This window comes from Perna viridis, chromosome 4 (assembly GCF_037379345.1).
Source record: "Perna viridis isolate PV_CMFRI_1.1 ecotype Kerala chromosome 4, ASM3737934v1, whole genome shotgun sequence".
NCBI classification, from domain to species: domain Eukaryota; kingdom Metazoa; phylum Mollusca; class Bivalvia; order Mytilida; family Mytilidae; genus Perna; species Perna viridis.
Window position 1 is genome coordinate 7,348,084 of NC_142448.1, and position 21,847 is coordinate 7,369,930.

The window sequence follows — 21,847 nt, forward strand, 5'->3', positions numbered from 1 at the left end:
AGACTAACATCATTTAATCAAGAATGTCTAACCACTGTCCTATCACATATGTAACTTGAACTAATGATTTTTGAGGGGTGTGCTTAAGCGTGCCCAAACGAGGAAAAGACCGAACACGCCAGCTTGATTACTTGTCATACTCGGTCAGAATAATTGGTTCTTTGGGCTAAAACATCAAATTCGCGGATAAAACAAATCATAATATGCTACCTAAATTCATTTAGGAGACCAACAAACAAAATGTGTCATTCCAAACTTCTTGACAAATGTGTTGTCATTCTTCCAGATACAGCTTCGAGCAACATTTTGTTTGTGTGCAAATTGATTCATAAATGTCTTCATAAAGAACTAAAAATGAATGAAGCGGTTAGTAATTCCACACAAAAAATGAAACTTGGCAAACCACATGTCTTTTGTAACCTCATTAAAGATACCCAGGTCAAAGATTTATTTGTATTAGGTACCTAAACGTCGGTAGGATCTAAATATGTAACCCGTATCCGTATCGGTACCAACTTTTCCCCGTACAGAAATACTGTTTTGCCAATTTATTCATTTTTACTTGATATTTCCAGCTGAAAGTTGGTATACATTTACAAAATTAATCAATAATTTGGAAAATGTTTTTCGAAAAAAAGATTTTTATTCGATTTTCTACTTTCAGAAGGTCTAAAATGTATAACCCGAAATTCTCGTACCCAAGTCAAAGTTCTTAGTTGTAAAATTTTAATGCATATTTGACATCGGAACATCATAATATTTTCAAAATATTCATTGACGCTAAATGAAGATCGCATAATACTCTGCTGAAGATACTTTCTTCTTCATCCTGGATAAGATCGTCTCCATTATTTGCTGGTATGGAACGGAATTCAATCTCAAACATTTCTTTTTAAAACAATATCTTATATTTCAAAACTTTATCAAAAGTCTTGAATTGAAGTTTGAACCTCTTATTGTTTTCAGAAAAAAAACGTAAAATTCGGAAAGTGAGTTATTAGTTTGGTATGATAACTTCCGGTTACACATTTTATACCTTCTGAAATCAGAAAACAAGAAATATTTTTAAAATATACACCATTTTCTTGACTAGAAATAAATTAAAACGAACTGTTCATCATTTCATGCAAAGTTTAGTTCTTAACATTCCGTACTTATGAATATTTTAGCAAAACATTTGAGTACGAGGAAAAGTTGGTATGGGTACGGGTACGGGTTACACATTTTAGACCACATCCTAAACTTCATAAAACTCTATACAAACTCAGATTGCACGTCGATTTTTGCATTGTTATTTCAATTGTCAAAGAATCTTATAGTGCTGAGAGAGGTGCAATAGACATACTATTTAACTGAATACTCGTACAATAGCAGTCATCGTTTGTGGATTCTAAAATCACGGACATTCGCTGAAGGTACATCCATCTAAAACTGACTTATATACTCTTTACATCACCTTGCCATATGACAAGTTGAAAACCCTACCTACATCTTTAATCTTTAAAGCATGTAAATACAAAAAAAAAATAAAAAAATAAAAAAATAATAAAAATTAAAAATAATAAAAAAAAGAAACAACCCTTTTTCTGTAATAGTATACAATCTTACATATTTGCCGAACAACAGACCTAAAAATACATCTTGTAATACCGCGGAACAGTTAATAAGTGTGCTGGACTTGCTTATCGATATTTTGTCTTATTTGGAAGTAAACTTTTAAAAATAAAGTTGAATTGCCAATAAATTCCTATACTTTTATACCAATGGTCCTTCAGAGGCTTTCGATAGAAAGACAATTGTGAGGCACTGTCTCATAATTTTATATACAGTTTTATCCATCTATAATCAGAATGAATACTGAATGAATCTTCTTAATCCTCGTCATGAGCTTCATATTAAAGAAACAACAGAAATGGCTACCTCCACCTCATTCTGAAACATACTTTTCGAATTTGACTTTATTGGTGAACTCAGAACTAGATTAATAGGCTCTAGTACAAGAGAGACTATTTTGATTTACAAATTATGAAGACTTCTCAAATGTGCAACACTATACAAGCCGACAAAGCCCCAAAAGGCACAAAAGTAGATAATCCAATGCTTTTTTTTCATATAGTAAAAAGATGATAGATGATAATAGCGATACAATAAACGAATTCCGGCTTTATGCCACTATGTACTGATAGCATTTATCGTATTTTATAGTTTGATAGTTTTTTTTTCTATTCGAGAAATTGCCTCGCCTTAAATATCAAGATGTATTTTTAAGAATCCGGGGAAGTTCAATTGAAATTTCTATTACCTTTATTTTGACAGGCAACTATAAATATTCTTACTGCATGGAAATTGGGATACGGACCGTGTGGAGTTACATGTGACTATGGAGACATTGATACATCGACAAACAAAAGTAGACGTGCACTACTGCAAAAGTTTTGTGCCATATATCTCGGGGAATGGATGAGCGAAAAAGCTACACTAAGCAGGAATAAAGACATGAACTTAAATACATATAGTAACCTAACTGATCAAGTAACAACTACTGTTCGTGAAAGAGTGCAGTTGGTTAATAAAGGTCTTCATTGGGAAATGGATCAAGCTGTCATTAAAATCAAAATCCCTTCAGATACTGATTATTTAGATATGAAGTATGAATGAAGATATATGTTATGGTTTTATGGCTTACTATATTTCTCGACAAAAAATCAATTTAACCGAATGTCATATTATTGGTGTGCGTCTGTTTGTGTGTCCGTCACAGGTATTTAGCATACTCACATCGAAAAGAAGTACGGCTTCTTATTTGGTTACAAAAGAATTGGTGGTTTTGTACCATTGCAAATATTTATATAACATCAAAAGTTTGATTCGTCTACTTTATCGAGAATTAAGGGTCCCTTCTTCAAGCAGATTCCTATTCATATACTTAGTAGTTAAAGCTCACGACCGTAATAATATTAATAAGTAATTTTATGGCACGCAAACTATTTTGTTACTGAATATTTAAGAAGCAGTCTTTTTAAAAATAAGACAGAAGGTGATTCATGCATGTCAAAAACCCACAAAATTCAGTTTTGTTTCTTGTTCAGAAACAGTTACCGATCACATAACCAGTCACAGTTTTTTGTTTGTTGAGATTAAAGTATATAGATGTCCATGAAATTGGCACTTTACAAGAGTTATCGTTCTTGATTTGGTTTAATTTGGTTGCCTTTAGTGGGAGATAAATGTATCATTTACTAAAAAGTGCAGATTTGAATGCAGAAATGATTATCCTTATGTGAATGTGTAGCATATACATGTACAGACTGAAAAAGCATTGTTTGTTTGATGGGTTTTTCTACATCATGAATCACTCTACCATTGGTTGTATCTGAATATTATGTGGACTGGTACTTAAATCCTTCTTCTAGTTTAATTTGTTTCCTAAGAAAATATTTTTTCATTATTTCCTGTTTTAGCAGAAGCACATTTTCTTCAAACTACTTCATGGCAAAAAAGATCAATGCTAATTGCATTAATCGATTTGACAACTCATAGTACCTGTAGTATTCTTTATCTCTATTTTTTGTGATGTTTAATATCCCCGAATCTAGGATTTTTTAAAGACAAAATACATTTACATAGCGAAAACTGAGATCAAAGGATCTGACTAAATAATGTTTCTTTGTTTTGGTTAAGAACAGGTTATTGTTCGATTGCAAATGATGTAGTTCTAATTGAGAACACTTATTACTTGGTAACGATTGGATAAAACACCGAACTGTAATTAGTAATTTGCAAAATTGAAATAAGGAATCGCTGATAAAAAGAAAATGACAACTATTGTTTAGTAATATTATCGATCGTAAAACTATCGGCCGCTACGCATAGTTTAAGATAAACCTGATGTATCGAATTGTAGCGCGTGCTATATCTCCAATATAAAACTTTTCTCGTGGAATTTAAAAGACAAGTGTATGATTCATGAGGGTTATGATTCCTTCAACAAATAAACCAAATATGAAATTCGAAAATCAAAACAAAGAACACTACATACATTCATTTAATGAATTAATTGTATATGAAATCAATCAATATGTTAACATTAAATATTTATCACAGGTATATAGGAAAATTTTGGGTGAATTCAACTGTTAGCCAAGGCAGATTGTATTTGCAACAACAATGGTTCATACAGACCAAAATTAAAACAGCAGTTCGAAGCGACACAGGACGAAGCAACCGAAGCCCGGTAGCTCAATTTAAACCATATCATAGGTAAATTCAAAGGTTTTCTTATTTTAGATATGTTAAAGTTAGTTCGTATTACTTTCCTGATTTATATTAGAAAATACATGTTGAATCAAATGAAATATTATGTAAGTAATCATTCACCATGTTTGCAGTTAATCCGATATGAGCAGAACATGGTCGCCATTCGGTCAAGCATAGAGCAAGAATTAATTTCTATAAGAAAAGCTAACATTACGTCAAACCGGAATTGCGGATCTACATGATGTATTTCTTTCCAAATCAATGAATACAATTTACAGAACCGTCAAAATATTTTTTCTCCACAACCAGACAAAAAGTAATCCGTAAAAACTAATAAAAGTAATCTAATAGGGGGAAGCCATAAGCTTAAGACACTAGCGAAGCTATGTACTGAAATATTTTTTTCTTGAATTGATTTTGTTATTGAACATCTTGATCCCTAAAACATAAATCATTTTAAGTATGTGTACACGATATCTTGATTTGAACCATCGATAATTTACCCCCTTGTCTGAAATTTATACTGCTGTTTAAAAGGATATGATAATGCATTTCAGACTTCTTCTTAATGAAATTTCAACAATTCACATAAACGTTATAGACCAGGACAACGACATTGTGTTATGTGAAAAAGCTGGCATTGGAACTAGCAATGGAATTGATACACCGAAAGGCCTCAACGTCAACACGGTAGGTTTAATCTTTTAGCCTGTAAAGAAGTAAATTCTTTAAATTATCAGATGGCCAATGTCATATAAAACTAATTTTGAACACATGAGTTCACTAAACAAGACATGAAAATAAACACAAAATAACTGATGAATAAAATGAAATGTACAATAATATAAAATTGATGACTGACATAAACGATATCTTTTCAAATACAAAAAAAATCAACTAATATTTTGCATAGACGTATTAGGCCAATAATATAAAATTGATATGACTGAAATAAACGATATCTTTTCAAATTAAAAAAAAAACTGAACAGATATTTTGCATAGACGTATTAGGCCGAAAACAGCCTACACGGGCGCATTTATGGGAATGTTGAATGTGGACAGAAGTTTTTTTACGCAGTGGAAATTAGTTTTTAGCCTTTAGATCAGCTATTAATACGGATTTACTATTTATGAATATGTCCTTAACTGAAAAAAAGTCATAATTTTCAGGAATGAATTTTTTAAATAGATTGAAACAAATGATTGGTTAAGGTAAATTAAAATTTCGACGGATAGTGTTAATTAATTCTGTCGTCGACATATTTATTTCGCGTAGTTCGTGGGACAGTTTTGCATTTAATTTTCGTGATAATGACATACACATTTCACTTTTCATTTTCACTTCGCTGAGGATATTAAAACATTCGAAGTTTTTGTACCATCATTACTTTAATGCTAAGACTAAACCCACGAAAAAGAGAACAGGCAATGCTGGATATCGGCCTCAAGAATGCAAATGCATTCAACTGTAATGTGACCACTATTCAGCGTAAACGTGAACGTTATTATGCGACAAACCGACCAATGACATGGTTATTCCTTGTCGCGCTCCTTGTCTATACTTAAATCCGAAGGAACATTTGTTTGACGAGATCCAGAGAAAACAGAATGAAGTCTATTCAAGACCGACAACTGCTGTGAAATTGTAAGCATCTTTTCTTTAGGTATTGGCTAGGATTACAATATATTTTATCGACCGTCTGATTTAATTCATGTACAGGAGGTGTCGAGCTGTAAATAAATCTGATGGAGGACGTACACGATACTGACTGGTGACCTATGTACATTGATTATGTGATATTGTAAATTTGTGAAAAACAGTGATTTCAATACGTTAATCAATTTTGGCACTGTGTTAATTTTCATCGTATGAGTTATTGTTTTGTTACATCAATTTCAAGATCAAGCTTCCGGAGGTGATTTTTGTTCCTCAATCTAATTTGGATACCTTTCCACAATTTCCAAGTTATTTACTATGTTTATATCATGATGCTTAGTTCAAATTTGGCTGGCTTGAACTTTCACTTATTTATTGCTCATATCTTCTTTACTGTTTTAACTATTGGTTTTACCGATTTCGCAGTTGCAGTTTGATGCTATTCTTTGATTAAATGTTAAAAGACATGTAAGCGGGGAGGTGGGGGTGGGGGTTAAGCGCGGTGTAAAACCTGATTTTACCCACAATTCATTTTCAAATCCTGTTGTAAATCAAGTCAGGACCATTGTGGTAGTTTTTCAACTTTCAGGTTTTTGTCCTGTAATTGCTATTTGTCAAGCAGACTTTCCCTTTGACTAATGCCCATATTTTATCAGTTTGGTAATTTTGTTAGTACCCGTCATTCGCCCTAGTGTGAGTAGTGTTTGACACGTGTCAAGGAGCTGCATTATTGTTGCTAGATAATTACGGGATTATACTCGCTTGCAATATGACGGGTGCCGCTCGTGGAGCAGGACATACTAACTTTTTCGGGGCACCTGATGTCACTTCCAGTTTTTTTGTTGGAGTTTAAATTGCTAGGGATGTAGTTTTTGTGTGACGTCTTGTTTCCTTTCTTTTCAGTTTTTATGTGTAATCTTTTTAATTCGGTTTGCTACATCATATCTGTTTCATGTGTTCACGTTGAGGCCATGTTTTTGGAATTTTACGTGTTTGAATCACCCCACTGCTGACACCTCGCCTTTTTTGTCGATTTATATGGTACATTATTATCATAGAAAATATTTACCTGCAGATACATTTATATTTAAGACTTCCTGGAAGTCATGAAGCAATAAAATTTTATCATGGATATTACTGTCAATAACTAAACAAATATTGTCCTCCAAGCATTGTACGGTACAATCTATTTGAAAAAAAACAACACCAGGTCCCTTTTTGATTTGAGATTTGTCAAATTTATAGATGTTCATAACGCTCTTTACAAATGTAATTGACATGAAAGATTAAAAAAAATTAAGACATGTTTTCGGTTCATTTAGTGTTCTATTAAGACTGTTTATAACAATAATTTACACCATAAAATTGAGTAGCTTTCTTTAGTGCCGATTAATGAAAGTAGGTATTAAAGATCATATACTAGGCTGTCATAAGCACGAATCAAGAATAAAGACAAATGGTTATTTCTAATAACATGTTTCCTTTATTTAATATGACGTCGTCTTTTTACAAATTAATCCTGTACTGTGTCCAGATATAGCTACAGAACTTCTCTAGCTCTCAGGGCTCATATGTCTGCAAATAAGAACGTTAAAAGATACGGTTCGGGAGCTATTTCTACATGTTATTCCTATATCATATGTGCATTCTTCCATATGAACCCTCAAACCATATGCGTCTGTGTCCACACCTTGTTTATATATAAAAAAAGGATTTAAATAATAATAAATTCTAACTATAAAAGAAACTTTTTGTCTAAGAACTATAACTCTGGAGAAAAATCTACCGACCGGTACAAAATTCAAATTTGATCTGTAACTCGCTATAGTAAAGTAATGTACCAATTATCGAATGTATACATGACGAAGAAAAACGGATTTGACGAACTGAAGTTGGATGGGTTGCAATATTTCGGCGGGAGATAATTCTCCAGTGAAATTTCCGAATTTATTGAAAATTGTAAAGTATCGAAATGAACTATACAAGGAACATTCGATAAATCACTGTTATCTATAAAAAAAAAGAATGTTCAATGGCACTTGTCGTCGAATATTTTTTTAAACAAACCAAAAAATAAAATGTCCCTTAATACCTATTTTATTTATTTTACAGGGTGACTGTACCTTAGAATTTGATGCTTCAAATGCAAATGGATATGTCAATGGAATGACTGGAATAATTCTGATAGATATTTCAGATTTTAACATAGAGGATATTTTTATAACAAGTGGAAATTTTTGTGTATATTATCCAAGATATAGATCAAGTTCACCATCTCTCAGCACAATTCCAGTGCAGGTAGTTATGCCTTTATCAAACAAGAAACGAGAGTAAAAGTAATGTTTTGTTCAGTATCGTCAGTGTATGATATTAACAATGCTTCATCGCTTATTTGATTGCTCCTGGGGTTTAAAATTACAACACGTCATAATAACTTAATTTTAAGAAAGATGAATTTTTTGTTGATTTTTTGTTTGTCCGTTTTTTTCCCCGTTAACTTTTAGCATGCTATTTTTCAGTTTTACTTCGAGATTGTTGATCACTTTGAACCACCGATATTTATCAATCCCACCCCACTGAATGGACAAAAATTTGAAATATACGTCGGGGCTAGCTTTAGTGTTGACGTTTATGCTGTACCAACGGATATAGATGAGTAAGAAGATTCGAACTGTATATTCATCTTATCACATTTTATTTAAAAATAATTGAAAAGTCTAAATTTCACCTTTACAATAAGCCGCCAAGGATTATTATTTTAAAGTGATCTTTAGACTATAAAGTCTGAAAACTTTCTCTAAATAAGGCTAACAAAGAGTTGAATTATTGAGATCAGCTCACGCTTAAAATCAAGAATTGTTATTTTGCGTAAAATGCTTCTTTCAACTTTCTCTGAAAGTATTTGAAAAGCAATACTCAAAATATTCGTTTTGTTTTGAAACCTGTATTAACGAGTTAGTACATTATCAACAGTTTTTTTTTTTAACGACTTTATGACAGTCATGCGATTTGGCCTTATAGCCGATTTTTTTTCTTAATTAATGAAAGCATCGTGTTAAATCTATTAATATAACAATTTCGTCCTCATAAAATGGGCATACATTTATGATTGTCATGGGTAAGTCCAATAGAACAAAACAGAATATGTCAAGTATTAAGTTGCCGCTGCATATCGATGTCACGATGTACATTTTATAATACTAAATATAAAAAGTCTTGTAAATTTGCCGAGTAATGATGTTACAATCGCGTTATTTCTAAATAGATAAATGACATGTCTATTTTATGCCAGATATTAATGCACGTGTCTGAGTTTTAAACCGTAATGCAGTGATTACATTTTACATTTTCCTAGATTTTCAAAATTCATTAGAGAAACCTATTCTCGTTAAGCCTAGTCTTGATACGCTTCATGGTAACATTAAGATATTTCAATGCTCGCGTAAGATTACATTCTGAAAAATTTAATTTATCCGTTTAGAGTGGCGAAATAATTTTAAGCCCTCATTACTGAAAGTAAATCTTTAATAAAAAAGATAAAAAAGTTTTAAAAAATTTTCCAGTCAGGTGACCATCGACCATTTTTTTATTACGAGTCGAGACCTAAGTCATATTGACAGTAGCTTCATCGACCAGAACACTACAGAAAGAAGAGTAAGAGGCAAACATATAAAATGGAAACCAAGTTCTACAGACGTTGGATCACATCTCATATGCGCTTATGTAATTGACAGTAATGGGTAAATAAACACCATATTACCATTACATTGATTGATGCGGACACAAGTATTTATTTCTATATAACTTTTTACCTTTTTTCCTTTTTCCTCTGTCTATTTATATCAACAGAAATAAGCGACTTTGCAATTACTACTTTTGATGTAGAAACCCTATTAGCCTTGGTGCCCAACAAATCTGTTTATTTTAATTGCTGATTGCAACCGCTGTAACTTTGTATTTCCTAACTTGTTTCTGACATCGACATTATCAGTTTCAATAGGATGCTTTCTCTTATTTTACCTCACAACTGTCTCATTTCGTTATTTAATAATTCAAGATGGTATATCTTCAACATAATGTGTGTTACTTTTCACAGGAACGACTCGCCATTGCGATGTTTTGTTGTCGAAGTGCAAGGTAGGTCGCCATTTACCATGATACAATAAAAAGTAAAATAAACCTACTGAATTAGAAACTTCATTCAAAACAGAAGGTTTAAGGTGAAAACGTTTTTGTTTTAAAGAAGAAACTAAAATGTGACAATACCAGTACAATAAAATTTATTTTCTTGTTCGTTAATTAATTATCCAATATATGAAGAAATCTTTCTCGATGAGAAGACTTGAGAACGATACAGTTCTGATGCTTTGTCGCTTCAAATTTTTCACAATCAATTAGAAAAGATCCTAAAGATTGAAAAACATAATGTGGATTTAAAACGGCCTCGCAAAAATATTCTGGCGAAAACTGACAAGGTGATACGTCAAATTACACCGGGTAAGAAGGTGTGCTAATTGTAGCAGTAGAACATAATTCTTTTGCGCTTCTCTATAACATAGCTGAGTAGGACTTCACTTACGCTAAACAACAATTTCTTGAATTTACTTTATCATTATTTCCTTTAGGACCCGTTTATTGAAGGTCGTATAGATTAAACACTGGTACCAGTATTAAACCGGCTGCTATGGTTTTCCAGAACTGGCCGCACAAAATCAAACCAACCTTTCCCTATCGCATGGAATCAAAAAAATAGAGTGAAAAGTAGTACAGCGAAGATTTTTGGTCTTTACTCACGTTTTAATCTTGTCAGTTCCCGCCTGTACGACTCCCGTGACTATTCTTTAATTATTAAATACAAAAATACAACAATAAACATCCTTTTTCTTTTTAAAGATCAATTATTTTCAAAATACATATAGCCACAATCATACGATTTATTTGTGAAAGACGCAATGCTTGTTAAATGTTTGTCCTGTATTTCTTGATTGAATGCATAGTTTATCCATATCACTTTTGACAGATCCGTAATGTTCACTGAGTCCATATCATATTGAGGTTTGTAGATAACCACAACTTTGGCGCAAACCTGAACAATTTACAAAATGCAAACTTTCCTGGAGAAAGATGGTGATGAGGAAGGGTTAAAATATGAAGTGACTGTTAAATTACAGGATATAGCAAAATTCTGACCCAAAAAATGTCGCCTAACTATTGAATCATATTAAACGTGAGTCATCTTGTAACGATAAGCCTTTATACATCGTTCCATGTATACATGTGAGTAATTCATAAGATTACCCACGTCTGTATATATATTCATTCTTATTTAGTTTGTAATGCACGATTTTTTACTGTAGAAACTAGCAACTATACAGCAATTCCATTTGCCGTAAGTTTTTTCTTAATCTAAAATGTAATTCATCGGCAGCAAAATGTGTAGTAAGTGCTATTCTAAATTAGTTTTGCCTTAAGATGAAGTTTTAAAGAGTAATCAAAGGAACCAAGGTTATAGCGGTAATCAAAAGAATGCAATTCAGTGACAAAGACCAGACACGGAAAAGAGACATACACAACAAAGAACATAAAGAAACTAAAATCATACATACAAAGTAACAAAACCAAATGAGCAACTCGGACTCCACTAAAAACTGTTGAGTAAGCGTCCTCTGCTTTTTAACTTACATATAAACAAGCAAATAAAAAGCAACTAAACATTAAGCTTACAATGTATATACAAACGAACATGAAAAGAAACCAAAAAATAATTGTTGATTCAATGCTTTTAATTTCATAATTGATTATTGCATTTTCATTGATATGAAGATGTATCAGTTCCCTTAGTCACTACATTTCAGGGACAACCTTATTTTATTAATTTTCCAAGACATAGACAGATCAGATGCCTCAGCACTTCCATTTGCATATTTCCTTTATATGCTACCACAGAAAATAATGGGTATGAGGATGGTTAGAAGTTATATATTTTTCAATATCCATAGGTGATAAATTTCGTAGATTTGGATGTAAATTTATTTTACCGATTGAATAACCCAAAGTGAGATAAGTATAAATAATTGACAATCATATCCTGTTGATATATAGTGGAAATTACAATATTAATTAAAACCTGTTCTAAAATGTTTAAAGTCCTCGAAACTAAGCGTGATTAAGGAATAATGAAGGGAACCAAGATTCAAGCCGAAATCAAAAGAATATAATCCTAGGGCAAAGACCAGACATGACGAAACAGACACACACCATAAAGAACATAAAAATAACCAAAATAATACAAAGTAAAAAAAGTAAATGAGCAACTTGGACTCCATTAAAAACTGGGAGCATGAACCACGTGCACCGGTAGGGTAAGCGTCCTCTGCTTTTCTAGAAATACCCGCCGAGTTGCTAATAAAAAGTCAATTCTAGCGTAGACAAAAGAGGACAGGAAAACATCTATAAATATAACAAATTTATAATTATTCGCTGTCCGATATGAACGTTTTCTTTATGATTAAATTTAGAGGACTTCTTTCCATCCACATTACTTCTTGTGATGTACCGAACTGCCATGTAAAAGACCCAATGACAGCAGCTCCCTCGATGATTGGACATAATGTTTCAGTAGTTGAAGTAATAATCAATGGTACTTCTCATGGAATAAAACGACTTTGCATGGCAGCTCAAGATCGGTAGGTTATCGTTGCAAGTAGAAAGTAAAAAGGGTTTTTCATCCGTCTTTATTTAATGTCGGACATTTCTTTTCATAGTTTTATTGAAAAATAACCCAGTTAATTGATCTACTGAGTTGAATAAATCCGCGACATTTTGGGCATGAATATTACCTCTATCTTCACTAATAAAAATATTATTATTATAAAACAATGCTGCTTTAAAAAAGCAATTCATATATAATCAAATAGGATACTATTGTCATCACCAACCTGGAATCCCATTGTTACGTTAAAGGAACAAAGCGCCTTTTACGCTGATGCTAGTGTAATTATTGTCTAAAAGATGCTAAAAAGTAATGAATTTATTTGGGATATGTTTAAGAGTTGGTGGAGTAACGTATACCAGTTTTTTGTGATAACTTCATACTGGATGTGAAATGTTTTCCAACAAATTCTCCAAGGAATGATTCAAATGCAAGTAATTCCCAAATTTCTTCATGGAATTTTACACCAGGGTATGAACAAAATATTACGTTGTTTTTATGAGAAAAACAAATTAACAGCTTAATGCAGAAACTCCATCAAATGGTACCACAATTGTTCCACTTAATTACTGATTCTTGGCTGTCTGTTTATATGCTATATTTTAGTTTGCACTTCCTTTACTTATTGTGGGTAATATACATCAGACTAAATTCTCATACCATATATGTTGGAAAAATGATGAAGAGGGTGTTCATGCAAAAACCAGGTAGAGAGTGGCACATTGCAAATTTTGTTTTCAAACAAATTTCATACATTTCATAGATCACAAATACAATATGTCAAGTTAAATGTTGGGTTGGATTAACTGCAAAAATAAAAGAGAACTAAATTACAGAGAAAGCGTTGTAATTCATTGAAATAAGGAAATAACTGTTTAATTTAACACTACTTGGTTGTTTTTGAACTTAAAAATCATTTTCTGAGCCATCCATTATAGATTTAAAACAAACTTTGTATCGCGCTCGACTTCTAACAATTAGGCTTTTGGAACAGGTTATGTTGCTACAAGATTAAAATCATCACTACAGAAGTTTAATGGTCGTCATCATGAACTCGTTGATCGTTAAGGTGTATCCACACATATAGTTTAGAGCGAACACAAAGTGAGCTCAACAGCAACGAGTGTGTATGTGAAAATAGTTGGTTCATAGTGATAGCTACCAGCCTAATCGGATTACGTTCGGTAGTTAGCAGAAACAGCCTAAAAATTGAAGTTACGCAGCTGGAAAATAAGAAATTTTCATTTGTCAGGTTCAATAAACAAAAATAGATAAGCGTTATTTTTTTATCATTGAAAATATACAGTCGTTTTTAATACAAGCCTTTATTTTTTTCTGTGTCTTGCAATATTCATGGAAAAAGTTAGGAAAAGTTTGCATGCACTGACAAGTGTACTTACACATCTCTCTTTTCTAATCCACATGGTGCTCAAGAACCAAACCCGCTGGCTGTATTATTAAAACCAAAGCATACATTTTCTAAGATAGGAAAGGCAATCATATTAGGAAGTTCTACAAAGCTATCAGTTTCGTTAATTTGTTGTGCATTTACGTCACATTTTATGGTTAAATTAATTCCGCCATCCGTAGAGAACTGTTAAAATTCCGGACTTTTTACACATTCTGAATTAGACGCGCTATATCATAAAATGATATAGCTGAGCTGCTCGTAAAAGTTAATAGGTTCAAGAATGTTGAATCTCCCAGTGCTCGTTTCTATAGACAATGTACATAACACCATATTACATTACTTTGGAACAAAACATGTGGGATAAAATTTGCCCTGTGCCACTCATATCACAGGATCAGTCTGAATTTTTCATGGACAGCCTCTTAAATGTAATTTTTACGGGAAAAATATAAACAAACAAGTTTTGATATTATTTGTCAGTCATGCAAGTTACCAATATCGAAACTCGAGCTGTAGTATTGCACATTGTAGACTTTTTCCGGTGCTGGATTTGGCATCCTATTTCGAAAGGATTGGTTTCAACTTTTTGTATACAATTAATTCTTCGATTGAGAACTTCAAAAATACAAAACACTTAAAAAATTGCAATTTTTCTATGATTACTATTACTGTATTTAATAATAACTACAAGACGGATGACATGATATCTGATAAATTGTATCATTGAAAAAAAAATGATAAGGAATGGAGAATCACATATTAGTTTACAATACTTAATAATAAGAACACTGTCAAGAATAGCTCGTTCTATTTACTTTTGAACTATGATATAAATCTTTTATTATTCTTTTAAAGGTATGAAATAACACAACAATGTACAGATGTGGAGGTTTTTACGAAAGGTAAGTTTTTTTAAGCTGCGTATGGTTTTCTTTTGACAGGAAGTAAACAACTTTTAACAGTGTGTGAAATATGCATAGGACTTGTATTGAGAAAATGTGTGGTAAAATCGATGAAACAAGTTAAGATAAGTATTATAGGTTTCAAGAAATAAATTAAATAATGGTATTTTATATATGTATTTAACAACGTAACTATCAAAAAACCAACAACTAATCAATGGCAGCCATAATTTTCAATCATAAAAAGGTATTGCGCAATTTTCAACTTGCTGACTTTAGTTCCAAACCACCTTTTGTGTCTATTCCTCTTCGTCCTTTAACTATGTTCCTGCAGGACATATCATCACTGGTAACATAGTATCGTTGATATGCTGCTTTACACAATAGTCTCGTACAAGGTTCTTAAGAAATTTTCTTAGCGGAAAACTTCCATAAAGTGTTTAATACTCTTGAGCTCTAGAATTTGGCGTCTTAACACCTTAATGAGTTAAAAGAGATAAAAACAATCTCTTTTTTAACGACCCCCATATTATGAGGATTTTATCTGATGTTAATGACGAATTTGTAGTAGTTTCAAAAGACAAAGCTACAACATGGTGTGTGGAAAAGATACTTATATTGACTGTCTAATTAAGAAAATGGATTTTGACAATTTACTTGGAAACCAAACACACTCATTTGGAACTATATCCAAGAAAAACGTCATTTAAAACCTAACGTCCGTCGGTTTTTCTTTAGGTGTTATAATATGGGTCTGCCTACTACTTCTAAGATACCGAAACTTCACCACAGGTGTCCTTACAAACAGAAGATCACTATTAGGTCTTCCAAATGTACTGCTTTACCTATTTTCTAAACTCCTTATTAATTTACTTACAGGAGTGGAAGGTAAGATGAATTCAAGAGTAACTGTAATAAAACCTCCACTTCAATTGGCGCACATCTGATATGGATTCTCAAACATTTCTTTTTCTTTCAGTACCTTATCTGTTGTAATACAAACTTTTGATTTTTTACTTAGATATGCCCTACCTAGCATTAGGTATAGAAAGGGCTTAATTTGTAAAAAAGCCACATTGATTCGAGTAGAAACTGGTGTTTGAATGTTCGATACCATTTTTGTTAGATTTGAGAGACAGGTATTCAAGTAGACTATTGGAATACCTTTGGGTACTAATTGTGCGCTAATCTTGACTTTTCTGTTTCTATGTTTGTTTCGAACCAGATTTTCACAAGGGTTACTACAGAAAAAAAGAGAAGAGGATAGCAAAGTCTTCCAATTTCAGTTTCTGGAATGTCGATGATGTTTTATCTCTGAATAATCTTTTTCTAGTTTCAAGAATTATCTACATCAAATGTATCTAAATGAACTGATAGTTAAAAATACAACTAATACACCTTCCTTTGCTTTAAACCCAATCCTTAAATGTTCCAACTTTCAGGTTTTTACCTTGGTATTGTCATTTGTTTAACAGACTTTCCTTTTGACTATTCCATTTCTCTTTTGCCTCAGATGGGTAATTATATCCCCACTCAATAAGTGGATGGGCGATTAAAATCACCTTGCCCGTCTTTTATTCCGTCTGTCCGTCCGTCCGAATTCCGCGAATCAACAACGGATGGATTGATTTTATATTTTGTTTGTTGCTTTACATAGATTTGGCATACGTTGTAAGCCATTCTAATATATATATCCCTGATATATATATCCTACATATATGGCACGCAAAATTAGCACAAAACCCGTTATCTATGGGTCAACAGACCGTAACTCATATAATTATATATGACACGCGAAATTAGCAAAAAAAAAACACGTTATCTATGGGTTAACAGACCGTAACTCATATATTTATATATTTATTTGTTTATTTGTTTGATATCCATTTAGATCCATGTTTGTCTTTCCCATGTCAAAACGCAGGCGAATGCATTCCAAGAAATGATGGGACATTTATATGTTTATGTGGAAAAGGCCACTCTGGAAATTTCTGTGAAACATGTACGTACGTATAAAATATCAAAATCATTAAATGCCGAATGTAATTAATTCTATCGGGGTTTTTGATAAAAAAAAATTTGAGGCTCCAGCCGTACGTTTATTAATCGTATTTAACTTAGAAACTTTTTTCAAAGTGTAAGGTTATATATTTCAAATAAATTGAATAACTTGTCTATGAAAGTCGAAGGCAATGTAAATGCCAACTTCTCTTATAGTTTTTTAATCTTATCTATGTTATAAATGAATAGGCATTCATGACAGATGTAAATACATCAATGGTTGACATAAAATTAATGCATATTTTACGCAGTGTTGGATAAGTGTCAGACAACTGTGTGTCATAATGGTGGAACGTGCATATTCGGATATTGTGTGTGTCAGGATGGGACCACAGGATTAACTTGCGAACAAGGTAAGTTCAGCGTACACGTTTCAATAATTTTAGGCTTATAAAGTAGTGTTTATTAAACCGCAAATAAGACTGATAATGGTTGATAATGTAGCCAGAAATCCATTCTAATTCGAAAGGAAAATGCATTCCATTACAATACAATTTTCTTATTTTCAATACCAATGTTGAGAAGCTGTATATTTATTTTCATGCTCATGTTTTCGCGACTTCGCACAAAACAATGATAACAAAAAATATTTCTGCATTTGTGTATAATGAATATTTATAATCTTCGTTAATTTACTTAGTTATACCATGAATTAGTTGTAGTATACATTTTATGAGGAAACTTTAGTTGTATAAAGTTTCTATATTAATAACTTTATATATGAAATGTTAAAATATGCTTAACCAATTTTACCTCGAGGGTAAAGACTGAAGTAAAAATAAAAAAAAAAACATGCGGTAATATTTTTGTTTTTTTTTAACCTTAAAAACAGTATAATGTTATTCATATTGGCACTTCAATTGTATTTATATCATTTCAGAGATAAGCGAATGTTCATCAGCTTCATGCGGTGATTCTATTTGTGTAGATACAAATAACCAAGGACAGAAATTTGAATGCCTATGTGCCAGCAATAGTTCTTTCTCAAATTGCACTAGTTTGTATAACTCATTTAGCGCTTTAAATTTTAAATCAACTTATTTGGTTTCATTTAACATTGTTTTTAACTTAATACTAATATTGTTTTTCATAAATAATTATAAACCAAACAAATCATCTGTCCGTCTGTCCGTTTTTCTGTCCACATGCATTATAGCATACTTTCACTTACACTACGCAAGGAATTTCAATGATATATACAGGAAGGTTAGACTAAATAAGTAGATGTGTATGAAATATTACAATTACTTTTTTAGGACTTCAAAGGGAAATAAACTTAAGGGTAAATTAAGGGATTTACATGTTAAAACTTTGATTAAGTTGGCATGCTTAAAGGGGTGTAGTTACTGTTTGAGGGAATTCAAAGGGAAAAAAAATGATGTAAGTGTTTTACAGTCAACTCCATTTAACAGGGGTACTCTCTTTGCCTGTTTCCTTATCATATTATTAGTACGACTCAGTGAATATTGAATAATTATTTGATTGATTGATTGTTAGTGTTAACGCCCAAGCAGCATTATTTCAGCTGTATGCAGGGGATGAGCATGAAATGGATGATAAAATGAACAATAAATGATTAAGACAAAAATGGAATAGGACACATAATAGGGTCAACGAATTTTAATTGCCACTGGCAATAGGGAAGGGCTAGTGTCGGGCAATTTAGGCTGCTGTTGCAGAGCGCCAAGGTTTCTACTCCAATCGAATACCGCTTCAGGGTTCTTTAATTTGCGACGAACGTGGCATCTTTCCCAACACGTTGCACTACTATAGTTCGTGGTCAGGTTTTTTTCTTAACACGGCCTGACGACTCCATAGTCCAGTTAATCTAGCACAATTTCCCACTTTTTCTAAAAAAAAAATACAACAGAAGATATTAAAGTTTAAATCTATAACATTATGACCCAAATAAACATAGAAAAAAGTCTAACAAAATCCAACGAGCGGAAATCACAAAATAAGCAGTTTTCATTGGAAAGGGGAGGTAGCTCTATAAAAATGACTGAAAAAACTAAAATTTTATACAAAATCATAGTAATGTCATATCTGATAAATAAAGTCCACAATAGTTGACAATTTAGCATTAATTAGAAGACCCCCTACAACTTATGAAGAGGTTTCATATCTTTTACCAAACAACAAAATATATTTTGTAAACAGTAAATCATACACCCCATTTTCAGCATTACTTTGAAATTGGTTACTTATTCGACATTAGTTTGACATTCGTTTGACATTCATTTGACATTCGTTTTACATTCATTTGACATTCGTTTGACATTCATTTGATATTCATTTCACTTTCGATTGACATTAATTTCAATTTCATTAACGTCCAATTTCGGTATAAAAAGTAATTTCACAGTTAAATGAGTTGGCGGTTGGGGCCGTTTTGACATAAAACTTGTATATTCGCAACGACTTTTGCCCTCTTAACTGGAAGTGTATCAAGCAGTCACTATACAGGGGTTGTAGTACTCTAATGGATCAAACAGTCGGCAGCCAAACGATACCCAATCACCAATTACTTAAATCGCTCATCGGCCCTCAAAAGTTGGTGGTCGGGACAGATTTGACATAAAACCTGTATATTTATATTTGCAACAACTTTTGCCCCCCTTAACCGGGAGTGTACAAGCAGCCTCTATACAGGGGTTGTAGTACTCCAATAGGGCAACAATCGACATTCAATAGATACTCGATTTCTAGAGATTGAAATCGCTCATCGGCGCTCAAATTTGACGGTCGGGGCAGTTTCGCCCTCTTAACTAGGAGTTATACAGGGAATGTAGTACTCTAATCCATACGCGAAATGAATGTCGAACGAATGTCAAATGAATATCACACGAATATCAAACTAATGTCGAATAAATTACCAATTTCACATTGCTGAAAATTGGGTTTATGGTTTACTTTTTCATCTGTGGCAACATCCCTTCGGCACCTGCGTATGGAGTGTTCATATCACAACTCATATGTTATGCCAGAGCTTGCCGAAACTACGCAGACTTTTTGTATCGCGCCAGAACTCTAACAAATAGGCTTCTGGAACAGGGTTATGTTGCTACAAGATTGAAATCATCACTACAGAAGTTTTATGGTCGTAAGCATGAACTGGTGGGTCGTTATGGTGTATCCATCTGCACCATGAAAACTGATTTATTCAACGGGTCATAGTTTTCCTTTCCTCGTTTGTCTACCCCGGGCTTGACTTTTTATTAGCAATTCGGCGGGTGTTTCTGGAAAAGTAGAGGACGCTTACTCTACCGGTGCGCCTGGTCCATGCTCCCAGTTTTTAGTGGAGTCCGAGTTGCTCATTTGCATTTGTTACTTTGTATGTATGATTTTAGTTACTTTATGTTCTTTGTTGTGTATGTCTGTTTTCCATGTCTGGTCTTTGTCCCTGGACAACATTCTTTTGATTACCGCTATAACCTTGGTTCCCTTGTTACTCTTTGACCAAAACCTGTATATTTATATTTTCAACGACTTTTGACCCCCCTAACCGGAAGTGTATCAAGCAGCCACTATACAGGGGTTGTAGTACTGTAATAGGACAACAATCAGCAGCAATCGATACTCGATTCCTTGAGACTGAATTTGCTCATATAATACTTAATTAACCATTTTTTACTAAAGTACAGATACTCTTTTGGTTTTGTCATTAAAAAATATTCAGTTTAAGTGATTTTGCCGTGGGGTACAGGTACATTTTTTCATCTTACTCCAAAACTCTTAATGATACATTAAGACATTGTGGTACATGACAATATCGATTTGTATTTTACTTCCCAAATGCTGTCCAAAGAAGACTAAGGCCCTCGAACAATTGAGTCATGAAAATCATGACTTTTTGACCCAGTGGGTAGAAATAAAGGCTAATACCGAAAAAGAATCCGAAAATATTCTTCGACGACAATTTGGATGGGGTGGTGCATAGTGGACCCTCCCGGCACATGGACTATATCTGAAATGCTAAATTCTAAGGCAACTGATACTACATTTATGAAGTTACGAACAACATGTTATGGTAGTAACTGTTTGCTTTACCTAATGTACACATGTATCTACCCAATTTGAAAAACAATACCGTCACTGCCCATTTAAAAGCTCAAATTAAAAAAAAGAGTGCGAATAAAATATATTTCCATATGTTAAGTAACGAAAATCCTGAAGCCCCATTCACTTTTAACGTGAAGTAAAAGTTGAGTCAACCTTCAGTGAAACTGAGACTGAATTTCCAAAGTATTATATCGACATCTGAATCATCGAAATCGGATCAACAATAAACCTTTTTTATCAATGCTAATTATGACTCCCCATTTTAGCTTCTAATTTTTGAAATGGTCGGGGCAAAAACCTTCAAAAAGGAGGACCCTTTGCTATGTCCCTAAAAACTATTTGTTAAAATAAAGAAAAAAAAACGGAAAAGATTTACTAAAGTTATCGTTAATAAACGAAGTTTAATATAGCGGACGCCTACGACGACGACGACATGGTGATACCATGATACGACAAAATTGCGTTCTATGAAAACAAAACCTTTCAGAAGTGATGTACGACTTAATTTGACTAGTTTGATGATTGAATATTACATAAATTTTGCATTCAGTTATCAGTTCTATAAACTATATGCCATTTATGTAGGAAGACACAATTAAATTAGAAAGTCTTTACTTTGTATTCATTTGTTCGAAATTCTATAAATTGGAGCCATTAGTCCTTGGGCCTGGAGGGTCCATCGTGCATCCCCCATTCATCAACTTCATGGTGATTTTTAGATACCTTTATACGTACAATAACCGAATCAATTTGTCGCCAAAGAATATTCCCGGATACTTTTTT

The 21,847-nt window shown here is 32.8% G+C and overlaps 1 protein-coding gene across 1 annotated transcript in view; it reads left to right on the top strand.

The window, feature by feature from the left end:
- LOC148618694 (uncharacterized) overlaps positions 1 to 21,847 on the top strand; it is a 48,755-nt gene that overhangs the window by 16,906 nt on the left and 10,002 nt on the right. The window contains exons 3-16 of the mRNA XM_088577851.1: positions 2,317 to 2,648; positions 4,105 to 4,260; positions 4,815 to 4,947; positions 8,029 to 8,214; positions 8,436 to 8,572; positions 9,480 to 9,656; positions 10,013 to 10,053; positions 11,274 to 11,305; positions 11,772 to 11,872; positions 12,435 to 12,602; positions 14,895 to 14,941; positions 16,833 to 16,943; positions 17,254 to 17,355; positions 17,883 to 17,999. Coding sequence (XP_088433977.1) covers positions 2,317 to 2,648; positions 4,105 to 4,260; positions 4,815 to 4,947; positions 8,029 to 8,214; positions 8,436 to 8,572; positions 9,480 to 9,656; positions 10,013 to 10,053; positions 11,274 to 11,305; positions 11,772 to 11,872; positions 12,435 to 12,602; positions 14,895 to 14,941; positions 16,833 to 16,943; positions 17,254 to 17,355; positions 17,883 to 17,999 — 1,840 coding nt within the window. The remainder of the gene's footprint in view (positions 1 to 2,316; positions 2,649 to 4,104; positions 4,261 to 4,814; positions 4,948 to 8,028; positions 8,215 to 8,435; positions 8,573 to 9,479; positions 9,657 to 10,012; positions 10,054 to 11,273; positions 11,306 to 11,771; positions 11,873 to 12,434; positions 12,603 to 14,894; positions 14,942 to 16,832; positions 16,944 to 17,253; positions 17,356 to 17,882; positions 18,000 to 21,847) is intronic.